This window comes from Sinohyriopsis cumingii, chromosome 4, assembly GCF_028554795.1.
Source record: "Sinohyriopsis cumingii isolate HCF-2022 chromosome 4, ASM2855479v2, whole genome shotgun sequence".
NCBI classification, from domain to species: Eukaryota; Metazoa; Mollusca; class Bivalvia; order Unionida; family Unionidae; genus Sinohyriopsis; species Sinohyriopsis cumingii.
Window position 1 is genome coordinate 135,443,941 of NC_142964.1, and position 20,930 is coordinate 135,464,870.

A 20,930-nucleotide genomic window follows, 5' to 3' on the forward strand; every position below is an offset into this window, starting at 1 on the left:
TTGGGCGTGTCTCTAGTCTCCTAAAATACCCTTACCCTAAAGCTGGGCCTGTCTCTAGTCTCCTAAAATACCCTTACCCTAAAGCTGGGCCTGTCTCTAGTCTCCTAACATACCAATACCCTGAAGTTGGGTCTGTCTCTAGTCTCCTAGAACACTCATCCTGGAGTTGGGCATGTCTCTAGTCTCCTAAAATACCATTACCCTAGAGTTGGGCCTGTCTCTAGTCTCCTAAAATACCCTTACCCTGGAGTTGGGCCTGTTTCTAGTTTATTAGTACCCTCATCCTGGAGTTGGGCCTGTCTCTTGTCTCCCATCATAGCCTCACCCTAGAGTTGGGCCTGTCTCTAGTCTCCTAATATACCCTTACCCTAGAGGTGGGTCTGTCTCTAGTCTTCAAACATGCTCTTACTCAAGTTGGGCCTGTCTCTAGTCTCTGAACAAACTCTTACCCTGAAGTTGGGCCTGTTTTAAGTTTATGAACATACCATTATCAAGTCTCAAGTCTCCTAACATACCCTTACCCTGGAGTTGGGTCTGTTTCAAGTCTTGGAACATACCCTTATCAAGTCTCAAGTCTCCTAACATACCCTTACCCTGGAGTTGGGTCTGTTTCAAGTCTTGGAACATACCTTTATCAAGTCTCAAGTCTCTTAAAATATCCTTACCCTGGAGTTGGGCCTGTCTTATGTCTCTGAACATATCCTTACCCTTGAGTTAGGCCTGTGTCCAGCCTTGGAACATACCCTTACTCTGTCTCAAGTCTCTGAACATACCCTTACCATGGAGATTGGCTCATTTCCAATCTCCAAACATACCCTCATGCTGGAAATGGATCTGTCTTCAGTTTCCTAACACACCTTTACCCTGGAGTTGGTCCTTTCTCCAGTCTCCAGACACACCATTATGCTGCACTTGAGCCTGTCTCTAGCCTCTGAGTTTTTCACATACCCTTACCCTGGTGCTGGGACTGTCTTAAGCCTCTGAACACCATTTAAACCTGGAGTTTTGGGGCCTGTCTCCAGTCTCCTAACATACCCCTACCCTGGAGTTCAGCCTGTCTCCAGTCTCCAAACATACCCTTACCCTGGAGTTCAGCCTGTCTCCAGTCTCCTAACATACCCTTACCCTGGGGTTGGGACTGTCTCAATCATCCAAACACCCATTAAACCTGGAGTTTTGGGGCCTCTCTCCAGTCTTCTAACATACCCTTACCCTAGAATTCAGTCTGTCTCCAGTTTCCTAACATAGATTTACTTGGAGTTCGGCCCATATCCACTCTCCTATTTTACATATGTGAAGTAGTTTCAAGTTGTAAAAGACAGGCTCAGGTTATTATATGATTTATGAATGTGGATTTATTCAATGATGTAGATTTATACATGGATGTGGATTTATGCACAGATGTGGATTGATGCATGGATGTAGATTGAGTAAATAGAGAAAGTAGAAAAAAAGGGATAATTACCATATGTACTTGCTTACAGATCAAGTACAACTGCATATAATATAGACCCTAATTTGCTTTTGCATAATATGCCTGCAGATCAGGGTCTATGTTGTTTGTTATGCTTATTGCTCCTAATAAACTACATAGACCCCAAATCTGCTGACACATTATGTGATAGCAGATCTGGATCTCTGCAGCCGGATTTGACTCATAAGCAAATAAGATGTAATGTGAAAGATGTGAAACGTCACTTTGAACTTACTCTGAAAGAATGTTATGAGTATAGAAAAAAGCCCAAGAAAATTAAACCAATGACTTTAAAACCTAAAAACAGAAATTCACAAGCAATGCCATGTACTAGTTGGAATTAGAGGATTATAAACAATAAGACAGGCAATTAAAATGGTGAGCATATTGTCTGACAAAGTTCAACAAATGAAGTGTAAAATATTCATTTACAATGAAGATTGAGCAAGAAAAAGAAAACTTGCTGGAGTATACTTTCCTATAGTGCAAGAATCGTTCAACTGATGATAAGGCACAACTGAGTTTGACACTTGCCTTATTAGCACGTATCTGAGCACAAGCAGAAAGGAATAACTGATGGCTGGTGGGATTTGGGTTCTGCTATCCAATCAAAAAAAACTCTTGACTGACTTCTACTTTAGCAAGTTTATTTTTTCTAGTTCTTCTTGTGCAAAACAAACCAATGACATGACTAATGTCTTTTGACCTTGGAATGGCTAGATTTGCAAGATGGTACTCCTAATGTATCATGATCTGGTAATGTATCTATAGAAGATACATTCCTACAAGATTTGCTTATGAATGGTAGTGACAAATATCACATTATGTCATCCCTGATGATAGTACCTGCATATCTGAATCCTGCATACATTGATATATACACACTATGCTAACACTTAGCAACTGTTAACATTGCCTTTTGTGATTAACATTTCCTAAAGGTGACACATTTTAATGAAAACAAAGTCTCTTGTAACATGTTGCAAGACTGTATAAATGATGTACCAGGTTAACTTTCTTAAAAAAGAAACATACAGACATGTATAATTCAGCTAGAAATAAAATTTAGTTTCACCTGAAAATGTTAAGAGAAAGAGGGGAATTATAAAAGAAAATAGTAACAATAATGGGGAATTACTAAAGCTAAATGAGACCCAGACCATGCTGCCCTTTTCTGGCACATCAGATAATCACACTTTAGTATTTGTAAGGGCAAAATTTTCTGACCACTTTGAAAATGTCAGCACCAAACAAGTATTTTAAGTACAGACTCTTAAGTCAGAGCTAGAACTGTAGAACAGACCCCAGACTCTGCAATCAGACAGCCTAATATACACCCTGCTCAGATGAAATGACAGCACAAATCCTACAATCAGACAGCCTAGAATAGACCCTGCAATCAGACAGCCTAGAACAGACCCTGCAATCGGACAGCCTAAAATAGACCTTGCAACCAGCCTAGAACAGGCCTTGCAATCAAATAGCATAGACTATACTTTGAAATCAGACAACTTATAAAAGACCCTGCAATCAGACAGCCTAAAATAAGCCCTGTAATCAGATAGCCTAGAACAGACACTGCAATCAGACAGCCTAGAACAGACCCTGCAATCAGACAACCTAGAATAAACCCTGCAATTAGACAGCCTAGAATAGGCTCTGCAATCCGACAGCCTAGAACAGACTCTGAAATCAGACAGCCTAGAATATACCTGCAATTAGACAGCCTAGAACAGACCTGGTAATCAGACAACCTAGAACAGACCCTGCATTCATACAACCTAGAATAGACCCTGCAATCATACAGCCTAGAACAGACCTGCAATCAGACAGCCTAGAACAGACCCTGCAATCAGACAGCCTAGAACAGACCCTGCAATCAGACAGCCTATAACAGACTCTGAAATCAGACAGCCTAGAACAGACATGACATGCAATCAGGCAGCAGAGAACAGACCATGCAATCAGACAGCCTAGAATAGACCATGCAATCAGACAGTCTAAAATAGACATTGCAATCAGCCTAGAAAAAGCCCTGCAATCAAACTGCATAGACTATACCTTGAAATCAGACAACATATAAAAGACCCTGCAATCAGACAGCCTAAAATATGCCCTGTAATCAGATAGCCTAGAATACACCCTTAAATCAAACAGCCTATAATAGACAATGCAAACAGACAGCCTAGAATAGCCCCTGCAATCAGACAGCCTAGAACATACCCTGTAATTTGACAGCCTAGAATAGACCCTGCAATCAGACAGCATAGATAAGAGTCTGAAATCAGACAGCCTAGAATATACCTGCAATCAGACATCCTAGAAAAGACCCTAAAATCAGACAGCATAAAATAGGCCCTGCAATCAGACAGCCTAGAAAAGACCCTAAAATGAGACAACCTAGAATAGACCCTGCAACCAGACAGCCTAGAACAGACCCTGCAATTAGACAGTCTAGAATAGGCCCTGCAATCAGACAGCCTAGAACAGACCCTGCAATCAAACATCTTAGAATATACCCTGCAATCAGACAGCCTAGAATAGATCCAGCAGTCAGATAGCCTTAACAGACCCTGCAATCAGACAGCCTAGAATAGACCCTGCAATCAGACAGCCTAGAATCAAACCTGCAGTCAGACTGCTTAGAATACACACTGTCATCAGACAGCCTAAAACAGACCTTGCAATCAGACAGCCTTGATTATATTCTGCAATCAGACAGCCTAGAATAGACCCTGCAATTAGACAGCCTATAATAGACCTGCAATTAGACAGCCTAGAATAGACCTTGCAATTTGACAGCCTAGAACAGACCCTGCAATCAGACAGCCTAGTATAGATCCAGCAGTCAGATAGCCTATAACAGACCCTGCAACCAGACAGCCTAGAATATAGCCTGCAATCAGACAGCCTATAACAGAACCTGCAATCAGACAGCCTAGAATCGAACCTGCAATCAGACTGCCTAGAATACACTCTGCAATCAGACAGCCTAAAACAGACTCTGCTCTGATGAATTGACAGCATGAATAAACTGATACTTTACCTTCACAGACTTTGGTTATTGGGTTTTGTCTTGATCCCTCCTTACACTCACAGATGTAGGATCCAACTGTATTGATACAGTTTCCTCCAACACACAACCCTTGGATGGCTTTGCACTCATCAATATCTAGAAAATAGGCTTTACAATTAGCAAAACAGGCATCATAATCTTTTCCAGCAGAAAAGCTAAGCTCCACAACCAATTGGGGTTTAAAATTCACTCAACCAATTTAAAATTGGAAGTTAAATTTTCAGTGGTCTAGTAAATTTTCCAATCACTGACCTGTGCTAATTTGGGGCTGTCCCCTGTTTCTCTTTAATGAAAAGTATGTTTTGGCAAGAATACTGCTGACTTTTTTCACTGAAAGTCCATACTTTCTACTAAGACTTTATTTTCCATTATTTTGATCAAGTTCAAGCAAGCATTTAATTCTCACTCTTTGAATGTTTACCAGTGGGAAAGCAGACTGGTCTTAATTTTGTACCTGGTTTCAGAAGGGTCACATAATATATTCTGGATAATAACCTTTCACATGACTGATTTAGGTTATTAATATTGTCACAGTTTGTATTTCAAGAATAGCAAGTAGATTTTTAAGAGATTTTTTTTAAACCCCTGCCTCAGTTTTAGTTATGATACACTGAGTACACTAAATCAATGAAATTCAGCAATTATGGGAAGAAAATAAAAAGGCAAAATACCTTACAGTTCCAAGTATCTAACTTTAGTCTGGGTAAAATTACAGTTTGTCAAAACTTCTGCACATGAACTTTAAGTTCAGATCTGAATTTAAATATCTGGATAATGTGTGCTTAGGTCTAATACCAGGTGTAGGTCTAATACCAGGTGTAATTTGCAGCACTGAATTTGCAAATAAATGTGTTAACTGATGAAAAGCTTTTGTCTTCAAGGAATATGTAGGAGTAAGCATACTTTCAATTAATTTTACATTAACAATAACACCAAAAAATCTCTAAATAATGCAAGAGATAGAGACAAAGGTACAGGACAAATAGTGTTAGCAATTCTTTTCATGTAGTATTATGCTAACCATGCCTATTGCCTAAGATACATAAAATGTTCTGTGTAATACTCAATTCTCTAGGAAAATGCCTCTAAACAAAGTTTAAAAATTTCATCAGGGATTTTTTTTATTTTAATAGAAAGGCTATTTAAAAAGATGACTAATTGTCATTGGTTTTGAATGACATAATTCACTTCTGTACTAATGAAAAAGGATTTAAAATCTGGATACGGGATATGACAGCTGGCCAAGCTTACCTTGACAGGTATTTTTCTGTAAGTGTGGTATGTAACCCCGCCTACATGGGTGTGGCTCAGCAGGACATTGCTCACAGGGGTTTCCCCAGGCCATACCAATAGTGGCACAGCACAAGTTCTTGGTACACACAACTCCAGGCAGTGCTCCACGGCAGGTGTTGTCTGCTAATTGGGTAAAACATGGCCCAGTACGCTGGTCTACCAAATAAATAAACATGTCAAGTCAGAATTATGTGTTAAACATTCACCGGAACTAATTTATAACATTATATTCTAAAATCCATTCAAAATTCAATCTCTTAATGAATTTTTTTTTTAAAATACAGAACCTAATTCTGTCAGCAAGCATGTACTTAAAAAATATAAAGGTATAAAAGATAATGGCTAAGTTTGTGAGCAATTATCTTCAATTATCTTAATTAAATAACCAGGAAGAAGCAAGAACAGGAAGTCATTTGAGTAAATGGGCTTTGAATTCAATGACAGGATATTTACTTAACAGATCAATTTTGCATAGATGGTGGGAAATATAAAAGTGTAGCAATATAAGCGCATATCAAGGCAATGGACTTTAAAGTATTGTGGGATGAAAAGATAGTGTAAAAAGCCCCAGGGAGAACACTGCAATGCATCTGGATCTAATAATTCCTAGTATATAAACTTAACAACTTACCAGTTTCACACCTTGCCCCGCCAAACCCTTGCTTACATCGACATATATTGATACCAATACATCTACCTCCATTCTGACAACCACCGCCACAAAGTTCCACTGTGAAAAAAAAAAACAAGTCTCTGAATGTAAAAGTATGATTCTCCAGGGCTCCTTTAAAAATTTTGTTTCTGTAAAAGAGAGATACATGTACCTCTAGTTTGTACGAAATATGTGTAACGAAGATAAAGGATGATTATCAAAGCTTAGACAATAAGTTTTTTCACAGTTTCCAACATATCCAGCTTGGCAAAAAAGATGAGTGATTTTATTTAGGCAATTATGTTTATGTCCTTGATTAAAGGAACACACTGTACTTTGTTACAGCTAGAGATGGAACTTTTAAAGGAATACACTTTTAAGATGCCTTGATGGCCATGGAAACTTACAAAGACTTAACTGGCAGAATAAATATCATGCATAAAAAAGGAGGTGTGCTAATAGATTTACTACTAATAACTGATGATCTACTGCACAAAAAGAATTTCTAAGAAATCCATTCTTTTCTTCTGCACAGTCTCTGATATTCTGGAGAAATCCCTCCCCTATACAAAATCTGGTAATAAAAACATTCCCATGCATGTCTGAGTTAATATGTTTACAAGATACAAAACACCGTCATGACCTTTGACCTTGAAAATTTAACATAGTATATCAAATAGAAAAGATCACTGAACTTAACTGTCTCAATATCAAGATATACCCACATGCTAAGTTTGATTAAATCTATCATAATTGCTTCATGAAAAAATGAAGAAAAAGACCAAATCATCTAGCAACATTAACAATATACTTCAGGCATATCAATGAAATAAGTGATAAAAATCCATTCAAACTTGTTTTGTGTTATCACACTCACAAGCCAGTACAGCTAAAATCCTAAGTTAATACATTTGACATGAAAAGCAATGTCAGAGTGCTATCAAGTTCAGCCTGTTCATTTTGAATGCAGCTAAATACAAAACAAAGTCAAAATTGATTTGTGTTTGCACAGGTCACACTATTCATAAGCCATGTACAGAAATGCAACCAATGACTTTCTGACTTGGCCTCAAGGTCAATAAACCTTTACCAAGATAAAAAGGAAATGTGGGTAATGTTTTCTGGTCTGTTTGCTTTTGACACTGATGCCATTTCAGATTCAGTTTCATACAAATTCATGAAAACAGCATTAAGGGATCAAGATTTCAATAGAAAGGGATCAGAATGAAGAACACATGCCACATATTACCATCCCCTATGAAGCAAAATGGCCATGGAAACTGACAGATGAGAATATTCCAGGTGTGCAAATAATGTGACTATTAATTCATGAATTGTGGTCAGTTGGGGTTTTGTTTGAAATGCTCACTATCAATAGTTTAAGCAAACGAAAGAGCAATTAGTTCATCCTGAGGATGCATCTGTCACAATTCCCCACTGAAGCTTGGACCACTCAGCCACTCTGATCCCCTCTCACAAGATAAAATATAGACATGAAAGTTTCAGCACTGGGTAATCCAGTGCAAGCCTGGATTGCACTGTCAACAGAGATGGGCTGATGAGTGGAAAATAAACAACTGAAGGAAAAGGTTAGTGTCTTGCAATATTACTATTTATACTTCCAAATGACTGGTTTTCAGTTGTTATCTTGATCAGTTCAAAACTTGCACAAGCCATGACATTGTCTTGTATAACTGAAGTAACCAAACATTCACCACTAATGGCTTTAGTTCAGCTACTAAGGATTGCAGGGTCTGGAAATAAGTATTGTGTTTCAGGTTTGCTTAACAATGTACTACATTCATTTCAAAGGTCACCCAAAGATTCAGCATCAAAAGTTGAACTTCTGTGCTTGAGTCTTTTCTCACTGACCCATAGACAAATTGAGTTTCTGCTTTTCTATGACTCATGACCAGCTATAAAAATAATGTCCCAAAACATGGGGTTTTGCATTTCATAAGATTAGCATCAACTTTTAAAACCATTTTTCCTTGATTGAAACATACAAAAATGAAATAGCCAGCTTATGCTCCTCCCATAAGCACAACACAAGTATGCGGTAATGCCACAGTAAATCCAATATGGTATCCACATCAAGCATAAAGTATACCTACAAAAACTGTACAATTCTGCCATTTTTTTGAAAAAAATCAATTAGGTGTGGTTTTCAAACTCCTTCACAAAAATGTTTATATGCTAGTGGTCTGATCTGCATCATTTTCATTCAGAATCAATTAAATATTGCAAGTAGTGCTTGTGGAAAACTCCATATCAATGTGATGATTTGTGCAAAATAAGTAAGAATGGCAAGATTTCTGAAGATTTTCAGAAGACAAAGCCATATAAATATTTTCAAAATGGACATCAAAACATTTTTGGGGGAATGAAGAGGCATCATTTTAATATAAGAACAACTATAGACTGCAAGAAAGAAGATGTTTTAAAACTGTCAGAATGGCCAGCTGTTCATAAGTAGCTTTAACAAGATTTTTCATACTTTGGGAATGTAATAAAAAAAAAAAGTTGTTTCATGGAAATTTTGGCCCTCAGTGAGCCAAGGCAACCTTGCATTTATGGAGGTTACTTGGGTAATTGCTGTAACACTGCAAAATGGTCACCATGGCATTCATATAGGAAGTGTGATTGGCACCATTTTCACTTAAAGCATCTATATATAATACACAGTTTTTAAGAGAAAATCCATGTTAATATGACTATTTTGTTTACAAGTAGCCATAAAAGGATTTGCAAGATAACCATCATGGCATCAATTTTTATTCACCCCCCATATTAGTACTATATTTTTTTTCTTCTTGGAAACCCATACCAATATGATGATAAGCTTGTTCTTTTTTCCTGGAAATCCATACCGATATAATGAAAAGTTTGTTCCTTTTTACTGGAAATCCACACCAATACAACAAAAATTTCCCTGGAAACCCATATAAATACGATGAAAAGCTTCTTTTATGTGCTTGAATCTCATATCAATACCATGAAAAGTTTTTTCCCCTGGAAACCCATATCAATACGATAAGTTTTTTTTCTTCTTGGAAATCTATTTCAATACAATGATAAGTTTTTTTTCCTGGAACCCCAAATCAATACAATGATATGTTAATTTTTTCCCCTGGAAACCCATATCAATACAAAGATATGTTATTTTTGTTTTCCTGGAACCCCAAATCTACACAATGATAAGTTGTTTTTATTCCCCCTGGAAACCCATATCAATACAATGATATGTTATTTTTCCCCTGGAAACCCATATCCATACAATGATATGTTATTTTTCTGCCTGGAAACACATATTAACACAATGACATGTTATTTTTTCCCCCTGGAAACCCATATCAATACAATGATATGTTATTTTTCCACCTGGAAACACATATTAATACAATGATATGTTATTTTTTCCCCCATGGAAACACATATCAATATGAGAATCAATGCAGTAATAGTATCTGTAGCAAGATTTTCAGAGGGGCAAAATGTTTAACCAATGAGACCTTGGGATGAATATCCTCCAGGTAGTTTACAAGGAGAAGCAACAACAAACTTGTTCGAATGGATAAAAAGACATAAGATTCTTTTGGTTTATGACTAAAATAAAAGTCATATAGTCATTTATGCATTAAATACTGTTCATTTCAGTAATGGGTGTCAGTTTTATGATTTGATTCTACATACCTTTAAATGGCAATTGTTCACTTTTTGATCCTTATACATTAATATTCCTGTGGAAGGTCATTATGCCAATACTTACCAAGTCAATAAGGCAAAATCAACATTAGATTACATCAACATTTTTTGACAAGATCAACATAAAGATGTGATCCAGTACAATCAGGATTGAATGTTGCATGCTGTGATATCACAATAAAACCTATGCATGTTGATAAACAAACCTGTACTACCCTAGAGACTCTACATGCTCTTTTCTTGACCCAGTTTAGTACCTGTCCGCCACTGTAAAAGTCCATAGCAATAAATAATTTTCGTGTGGAAATTTCCTAAAGACAGTTCAAGTGCACTGTATTCAATAATCAGAACTGAACAGACTTTGGTTAGGCAAAATTAGTATCAAAATTTTAAAACAAAAGTTTATATTTAAGACGATTTAATGTGAAAACATGACCTGTATGACTTTTACTATAGTAGCAATATACAAAATATATATCTGTTTCTTACCTAATTGTTTTGAATTTAATTGTTTTGATAATCAAGCTACAATTTCAATGAAATCATATCTACATACTATATATAAATACACTCCAGCATCAGACTGCATATAACTCATCTGCTCAGCATTAAAAACTCTGTAATGGGACGTATTACTTTCTTGCCAAACATGCATCCAAAAATGAAAGGATAAAATATAAATTAAAGTTTATAAAAATATTTTTCTTATAATAATCTTTATTAAGGGATTTACATTTAACAATCATTGTTTTAGATCCTACAAAACTTCCCTCAATGTGAGAATTTATTTCTTTACATGGTAAAATCATGATCAGTACAAGCACAAATACAACGAATTTACAGTTCATACAAAGCGAATTTGCATCTCTAATAATGGGGATACAACAAATTATGGATACGATTAACTAATCTGGGGTGTCACAAGAGGTTCGTTCTAAACATATTTTACTGCATCAATTTTCTGGACAGATTTTCAATTATACTGGCTCTACTGTGTGCAGATACCATATATACTCACTTAAAATTCCAACTGCAAACAACTTAGATCCTGATCTGCTGTAGCATAGTGTGCAAACAGATCAGGATCTGTGTTGTCTGTTCTACTGATTACTCCAAACAAACTGCACTGACCCAGATCTACTGGCAGATTATGTGATGGAAGATCTTGGTCTGTGCAGTTTACAGGTGGACTTGTCTTATAATTAAGCATATACAGTAGTTTGTTTCTGTATCTGAGACTATCTTACTGCTTGAATCACAGGTGGGAAAATCTGTCCAATTGGACCAAGGTACAATCCAAGTAGAATGGCTTACCATTTGAATCACAGGTAGGTGATATCTGTCCTGTGGGACAAAGACACATGCCAGGCTTCATGCATGTCCCGCCCCCACATCCTCCAATACAAATTGCTGATTGGGAAGAGAAGAGATGAGATGATTAAAGTTCATATGTAGAAACATGCAAGCTTGCACAAGCCACACACCTGCAGAGTATAACTTTAGCTGTATAATCTTGATTGGTGTTTAAAAGTTAAAAAATCACACCTGGCTGATACATTTACTTATCTTTATTGGTATATAAATGTTAAAATTCACACCTGGCTGATACATTCAATTATCTTAATTGGAATCTAAATGTTAAAAATCACACCTGCCTGATACATTTAATTATCAGCCTATTGCCTGATACTTATCTTTATGTGTTAAATATTTCTGAAGCAAAAAGATATTACAGCAATGACAAAGGTTGTGAATACCTATAAGTATGTTGGCAAAGTTAGGTCAATAGGAACTAATCAGTACTTACAAATGTCAAGTAATGTAATTGTAAAGTTTATGTGAAATATAAAATTTTATATTCTTAAATTCAAGAAGGTCTACCCAGTTCCCAATGGGTTTCTGCTGAGTGTAATCTACATGTAATACCAGATGTTAAATAAAAAGGAAGAGGAAGCACTTAATGTGCAATTCAAGTACAAGATTCACTAACAGCTGATGATATTTGGAAAAGCAATACACAAATTGCAAAATTCATTAACATCTAGCCTGGTTAGATGTTTATATCAGGAAATAAGAAACTTTTAACCTATCAACTGCAAAGGTCACTAAGATTTTGTATCTTCTGAAAATTTTCAAGATAATACTTTCTGATAAGCACACATCATGTGAATGACAGAACTACTCCTAGCCATACAATGTCATTAAAATCATACTAAAAAACAGAAAAAGTTGCTAACAATATTCGTAATTAATAAGAGTCTAAAAAGGTTACCAAATAATTTCTTTATAGAAAGACTGAGATGACCTCATGAGGGAATGACATTTAAAAATGGCAAAATATAAAACAAGTAATTGCATAATGAGGATGGCATATGTTATCTGGCACTGTTCCTGTCATGGTTTTTCTAAATGAATATTAACACACATTTCTGACTGGCACTGTTCCTGTCAGGGTGTTTCTAATTGAATATTAACACACATTTCTGACTGGCACTGTTCCAGTCAGGGTGTTTCTAATTGAATATTAACACACATTTCTGACTGGCACTGTTCCTGTCAGGATGTTTCTAACTGAATATTAACACACATTTCTGACTGGCACTATTCCTGTCAGGGTGTTTCTAATTGAATATTAACACACACATCTGACTGGCACTATTCCTGTCAGGGTGTTTCTAATTGAATATTAACGCACATTTCTGACTGGCACTATTCCTGTCAGGGTGTTTCTAACTGAATATTAACACACATTTCTAACAGGCACTATTCCTGTCAGGGAGTTTCTAATTGAATATTAACACACATTTCTGACTGATTCATGGCATGTTATTTTTGGACACCTGAATTTCATATTTCAGCTGAACAAATATTTCTGATTAAAGAAAATTCTTTACGGGCTATTCATTAATAACTGACTTATTTCATTATGGATTATCTAGGAATAAAAATCATCAATGGTTTACAAATATAACATTTACAAAAACATGAAAGGAGATTTAAAAACCCAAAATCAAAATATCAGGGTGCACAGTTTTAACTGTTCCCATAAAAGTCTGCACATAGCTGTCCATATATGATCTCTGTATTTGCAATAACCATGTTATAGTGTAATGGCAAGTGTTGTATTTACAAGAAGCATTATATAATGAAAGGTCTTATAGTGAAAAAGTGATGTGTTCATAGGAACCATGTTATAATAAAAGGCTTTATAGTCAGGGAATATTGCATTCATAAGAACCATGCTTTAATGATAGGCCTTTACTTTAAGGGAGTGCTATATTACTATAAATGTGTCATAATGAAAAGCCTTATAACAAGGAAGTGATCAATATTCATAATAACTGTGTTATAATGAAGGGTCTTACAGTGAGAGAGTACTGTATTTACAATAACTGTTACAAGAATGGGCCTTAAAGTGAGAGTGCTGTATTTACAATAATTGTGTTATAATGAAAAGCCTTGTAGTTAGAGCACTGGATTTACAATAAGTGTGTTATAATAATGGGCCTAATAGTGAAGTGCTGTATTTACAATAAATGTTATAATAATGGGTCTTTCAGTGCAAGTGCTGTATTTACAATAACTTTTATACTAATGGGTTTTACACTGAGTGCTGTATTTACAACATCTGTTATAATACTGGGTCTTAAACATGTAGTAAAAGAATGCTGTAGTTACAATAACTGTGTTATAATGAAGAACGTATAGTGAGAGAGTGCTTATTTACAAGAACTGTGTTATAATGAAGGTCTTATAGTGAGAGAGTACTATATTTACAAGGACTAGTCCATTGTTATCATATAAATCCAAGTACTTATTTCCTGACCAATAGGATAACTCCTTCACTATAACATAGAACAGACCTACTTACGAACAATACATCTGTTTACTCCAGCAGGACTACTCCAACCACGACAGCAAGTTTTCCGGAATGTTGAACCACATACATTTGGTCTGAAATATAAAATGTAAATTCCATTTATTTTAAGGTACCTTCTATCTTCTACATAATTCCATCTCTAGCTGATTAGCTATTGGATATATATATTTTTGTAAAGTGCTTTTAATTTGAACAAAACCTCTCAATGCCATATTCTATACTGGCACTAAAGATTTTCAAAATCAACAAAAAGGCAATCAAAATTTTTTGATAGCAATTCAGTTCACTAAAAATAACATTTAGTGAATGAAAGTTTTTGGGTTTGTGTTGTTATCTGCTGATTTCTGCTTTTGAAGTCACTTACACCCATTATATTAATATTTTGTATTTTCAAGGTTATATAAATAATGCAAGACAACATTTTTAACAGAGGAAAATGCGCAATTTAGCAATTAGCTAACTTGTTTTAGTCTAAAAAGATAAACCTTATAGAGAGGGAGTGCTATATTACTAAAAATGCGTCATAATGAAAGGCCTTATAACAAATGATGTATCCACAAGATCTGTACTATAATGAATGGTCTTAAAGTCAGATTGCTGCATTTACAAGAACTGTGTTATAATGAAGGGTCTTATAGTGAGAGAGTGATGTATTTATAATAACTGTATCATGAAGGCTCTTAAACTTCTGAGAAAGAAAGATATGAGAAAAGTAAATACAAGTTAATAATGTATAATGATAAAATAACTAGCTAATTGGTCATGTCAGTATTTTTTTTAAGAAAATCCACCAAGAAGTTGGAAAATTCTAGTACCAACAAAGAAAAACTGCTTCCTCTAGAAATGGTGACCTTTTAAGACTGACAGTTTAAAAATGGGTTCACTTCTTCTATACTTATTGCCAAGTGGCATTGTGAATGTGGCTCTTTGGGTCAGATGACTCCTAAACAGAGATGGCTTTTAAGACAGGTTGACATGTACACCACCACCCACCACCCAAAAAATGCCTACTAGACTTATTAGTATTGTGATCTACTTGTTCATGAGCCTATCACATTCTTTTCAGGATTGAAAGCCAAGGTAGATTACTCTGCCATCTTTAAAGTCATGCAACAGTTATGTTTCTTAGCATCATAGTCGATATATATAATACAGGGAAGAAGAAAAAAAGTTCTGAACATCTCAGCCTTTATCTCAGTGTACTCTATGAGCTATTTCCATATGCATTGACCTGATGGTCTCAACCACTTCCACCACCCTTGCTGGCTTAGGGACATTACAATGAACCTGGTGAGCTTTTCTGTATGCCATATGAAGTAATTAATAGAAACAACCATTATTGCCCTTGGATTTGTCCTCAGATGAAGTTCCTGCTTAGAATGTCTTGGAGATGTTAGAAGTTAATATCCAAAATCTGACTTTGTATTTTCAGAATTTACCCATTTTGGACTTTATCTTTGGTTTGTATTCACGTTTTGGGGGATACCTAAACTTACTCAGTGATATATAGCCAATAATGTACTGATGGGCCATTACATCTTCTAATACTTGTTTTTGCACTGATGACATGTTGTTTATGTTCATATCCTACATGTGCAACATAATGACTTTGCTAGATTCCACAATGTTTAAGTTCAGGCTGTAAATGATGTTTGTACTAACTTGTCAACTGTTCATGATTTTGTCAGTTTTATAACTGAAGGAAATTCTCAATATTTGAAATATAAAATAAGCTTCCTACAGCATTAATTCTCATATCTTCCAAATCAGAAATGGCACGTACTTTATGGTGACTGTAAACAGCATGCAGGCTCTTCTACAGCAAGAAATTCTCTTGTTATTCTTTGTTTCTTAGCATTTAAAATCAGCTGTGGCGTGGTTTGAACATTTTGGAGGATGAAATAAACCAGATTCTGCATTTAACTCTGATGTAGTTATAACATTATAACAGTTAAGTATAACATGGACCAAATCAAGCTCACTGTAAATGGTTAAATATTATGGATGGTTATACCACTCAACAATTAATTAAGGAACCTACTAGGATCACAAAGGGGGCCATACAAAAACCTGATCACATATTCATGTATTTTACTAACCATAAAAAGTTTTTGGGAGCGCACGTTGTGATCATTACCAAGTTTCCAATGTCAGATATGGCAAATCTCCTTAAGTGATCATTACCCTGTTCCCATTGCCAGATATGGCAAATCTCCTTAAGTGATCATTACCAAGTTTCCAATGCCAGATATGGCAAATCTCCTTAAGTGATCATTACCTTGTTTCCATTGCCAGATATGGGAAATCTCCTTAAGTGATCATTATAATGAAGAACATAGTTTGAATGATCACTCAGATCATATGCTGCCTTTTTCCACGTAAATTTGGACTGGTTTTCTTCTGTTGGTTTTAACAGCACTTTTAACACATACCTGGCTATATGATGCAATACAAGAGGAGCAAAGTGCCTTTCATAAGGACATACCAAGGCAGCTAACCCAGTTTGGCCACAGGGAGTACTGAACTGTGACCCTTGGATTACAAATTGGAAGCTTTACCAAATGAGCTTCCATAGCTCCCTAAAGATGATCATGAAAATGGATTAACTTCATGCTACATGCACAAGATTTTTCACTCTGTATTAAATAAACATACTTGCACAATTCAATACTATGTAAAGAAAGATCAGTAGCCCAAATGGTATGACATATCACTGAGGCTAGATAGATGAAGGACAAATATCATAAAATAGGTAGATATGATAAATATGTAGCAGGGAGAAAGAAGACAAAGACCTTAACTTAATAAGTGAAAGAGAGTTTCCACAGCAAATGTGTAGAGGATGCAAGGATCCCAAAACACTTTGGAAATCTGTTAACTGAATTTCTCCATCATATTTTCCTTATCCTTGTGGGGTTGTAGTTGATAATGGATACAAAGTTAAAAACCAGTGTGACAATGCTGTAATTTCAACATGTTACATCCTGCATATAAAATCCAATGGAGTGACTGAAATGATACAAAACCAGATCATGGAAAATGAATTGCCTTTGTAAAAAGCAATCTCCCAAAGAATGAAAACTTTAGTATTGCTGCATTACAATCATATGAACGATATGAAAATATCATGCAGCTAAATGTAAATAAATCTGCTGCTAATGATAAAATTCTGAAGGTTCCATATATACTCACTATATACAAATAGTTTGTCCATAAATTAGCTAGTAATTATACTTACTATCACTGACTTCATGTATTCTGATATACATTGTATCTGTTTCAGTCATTGTACTGACATGAAATTAATTCACACAATATTGATCACTTTTGTAACAAATTACTGTTTATTCTAAGACAAGTCCAACTGCAAACAACATAGACACTGATCTGCTGTAGCATAATGCAGCAATAGATCAGGGTCCATGTAGTTTGTTCAAATGATTACTCCTAGCATTGTCTTCCTTTTATAACTGGACATATACTTAAAGATGAATGCTGTTTACCACTACGAATAATTTTTGTATGTGTCTGAACAGTTTTTGGTTATATTAGTTTTGATAACCGTCTCAGAAAAGATTATTGTATACCGTGTATCCATCAATGTATAATAAAAATAAAGCATTTATTAAGTACTTGGAGAAAATTCATTCGTTGAAAATATACACAAACATATATTAGATGTACGAAAGAAAGACTTGCTTTATTGTAGCTTTGTCCTATATTTTGGTTTTTCCTGGACCATTGGCATCACAATGCAAACTCAATGGATGGCAAACAATATGGGAAATATGTAGGGTGGAGGAAAATATATCAAAACAATTAAACAACTCCAGACACTTTTGCATATTTATTGATTTATCATATGCTTTCAAATAAAAAAGCTTAAGCACCACTTCCATCCATTACAAAACGGACATACTTAAAATGTTTTAATATCCAAATGAAAAGACTACCTGAAGTTAAAACTTAAACTGTAAAAACAATTCAGATTAAACATACAAATTGCTAGATTTGCTGACTACCATTTCTTTCCAAGAACTACTATGCATTCATTCTTTATCTCTTTCTTTAGTATTCTGCTGGATGTAAATGAACTGATGCACTGGGCCCTGCTTCCAATGAAAGTCCTTACACTATCACAGTGATTCATTTGAACAGCCTTCATTTACAGTTTTCTAATTCAAGTTACATACATTTTTCTGATATAAATTCATGATTGGAAATTGATTTTCAATACTCATCAAAAAAACTTTTGATTCCATGCAGTGCAGAAATGCATATGTTGCATCAGCTAAGAATAAAATCGTTTCCATTATGAACACGTCACATGTAATTTGATAAGTGCTAAGTCAGTAAACGTAATGTATTTTTGTGAGAACACACATCTAAAGCTGCACTTGTTTCTCCAAGGCTTTGCTTATTTCATATTTTGATCAGGTAATGCACAAAGCATTCTCAACTGCAAATCCCTATCAACTCACCATTAATCTTGAATGCATTTTTATTATCATAATAACAACTCAAAATATTAACCTTTTAATATGCTTGCATGATTTATGATATAACTTTATTGCCACATGAAACTTAGCAACCAACTCGAGACACGACTTCTAAGGCCTCCACTCTAGTCAGCTTATTATGTGTTCAGAATCATGCATGACTTTACAAGTACTTACCTGGCATGACTTTACCTGGCACAATTACCATCCAGCTCACAATTATTCAATCTTTTTATACCTTGAATTTCAAACTATATTTTCCTCCACTTTGGTGCTCGTATTGAACATCAGATCAGTACCATTTTCATTTAGGACCAAGTAGACAACATAAGAAGTATTTTAGTGAAATGTTGATATGACGATCAATTCAGAATGAGTAACGATAACAAGATTTTCAAGCTGGCCACTGTGGTGGCCATACTGGATGTCCAGACAGCACCATTTACATTCAGGACCAACTAAACTATCATATGAATGTGTTTAAAGTTTGGTGGCCATCCTCCAAATAGTTTAGGAGGAGTAGCGATAACACCCTTGTGCTAAAAGGAGGGATGATGAACAAAGGACAACAGACCAACCAATAAACTATATTGGTATGACCAGTAGATCTACCAAAGGTAATTACTAACAACAGTGCAATGTTCAACCCAAGCTATTTTTTGGAAGACTGGGCAACCTAACCTACATGATTAGGTGTAGAGTTTTGCTGCCTCTCCCCTCCCACTGCAATTGCTAGAGGCTAAAAATAACATAAAATTAATACAAACCCACAGTGACATAATTATTTGATCCTAATAATATTCTGAATGTAGAGCCTACATGTTTGTTCTCCTGTTTTATTTACACTACCAAACATTTCACATTAATACAGCTGGAGATGAAGTGACTTTATCCCTGAAATTGGTTGGGTCTTCTCTGAAATATATTTAAGTAATATAGCAAAACAGCAGAACTAATAAACTAATTCCAACAAATGTAAAAGAAGAGGTAATTTAATATGTATAAAATCAGTATTATTGGAATGAATTGCCCACTGAACTTAGACACAAAGACACAGTGATCCCATTCAAGAGTGCTCTTAAAACTCACTTATTTAGACTGCAAGAACAAACTTAAAGACCTAATAATGTTTTCTACCTTAAATATTTTCAGCATGTTTTTTTATGTTTTCTAATTTCATGGTGTTTGTTTTTTGTAATCATATCATTATATATGTTTTTTTATGCTATAGGTGTTGTCTAATATTGTAAAGCACTTAGAGCTTCTAAAGATTAGGCGCTATACAAAGTCCTCATTATTATTATTATTATTATTATTATTATTTATACAATTTGCTGGTCCAAGAGCTGAATAAATTTGTTAATTTAAAAATTACAAGAAAGAACACAGAAATAATATTTGTAAAATATTTTTTATATTTATAATTGCATGATCTATTCTTAATTCATTGTTTAGTCATCTAATTAGTATAACTGCTTAAATTCCACAAGCACATGTTAGCAATCATTTATGTTCCCAATAATAACAATAATAAAAATATTTTTTTATGTAAGCAAAGTGCTGACATTTTAAATGAAAAATTAACCTCAAACAACATTATAGAATAATGTTACTTTTATTCAAACTGCATCAAATTAGTATATTTGGCAGATAATAATAATAATAATAATAATAATAACAATACAGTAACATCTAATACACTTTGTACAAGACAGTTTCATGATTCACATAATTTTGTAGCTTTGGATTCATCTCCATTTTATCTTTATATCTTTTGTCGGTTATCGTAGGTATATGGGTAAAATACATCAAAACACCAGCACTGTACAAGCTATTTTACCTGCCCTGGGTTGGTCGAAAGCCGATAATCAAGCATTTGCAAGACTTATTTGAAAACAAATTACTCACCGGGAAGAAAAGAAAAGTGCGCATAAAATATTGACCACAATTTCACATTTAGATAATTAGCAGTATCTACGCTACTAATCTAATTTTACCATGGCACAATAAAATTGTGCATTTATTTCTTTGCTATCGTCTGCTTGTATTTAGCGCTGAACTGCGCACGCACTCGAGTTTATTCGGATCTTACATTTCGGTCAATGGTGAAATCCAAGACTATCCGAATGCAAAACGGCACTTCTAGTCGGATGTTGTCCCAATGTTCAAATCGGCGAACAATTATTGCATTTTCTCCTTTATGTCACAAATTGAACGAAGTGTGTCGAGCTGTTTTTAAAATTGAACTATTCTTGATTACGACTGGCCTAAGTTTGAAATTAGCAGACGCAATTAGGATAAACTAGCAGTGTTGAAACTACCAAGGGGTGCGGACCGGTGTCTTCCCTTGT

At 35.0% G+C, this 20,930-nt stretch overlaps 1 protein-coding gene across 1 annotated transcript in view; it reads right to left on the reverse strand.

Annotated features, from left to right (window-relative positions):
* LOC149802135 (fibrillin-1-like) overlaps positions 1-20,930 on the reverse strand; it is a 329,248-nt gene that overhangs the window by 223,133 nt on the left and 85,185 nt on the right. The window contains exons 2-6 of the mRNA XM_089956539.1: positions 14,072-14,154; positions 11,515-11,610; positions 6,475-6,573; positions 5,802-5,999; positions 4,521-4,646 (exon numbers count right to left, since the gene is read on the reverse strand). Coding sequence (XP_089812665.1) covers positions 4,521-4,646; positions 5,802-5,999; positions 6,475-6,573; positions 11,515-11,610; positions 14,072-14,154 — 602 coding nt within the window. The remainder of the gene's footprint in view (positions 1-4,520; positions 4,647-5,801; positions 6,000-6,474; positions 6,574-11,514; positions 11,611-14,071; positions 14,155-20,930) is intronic.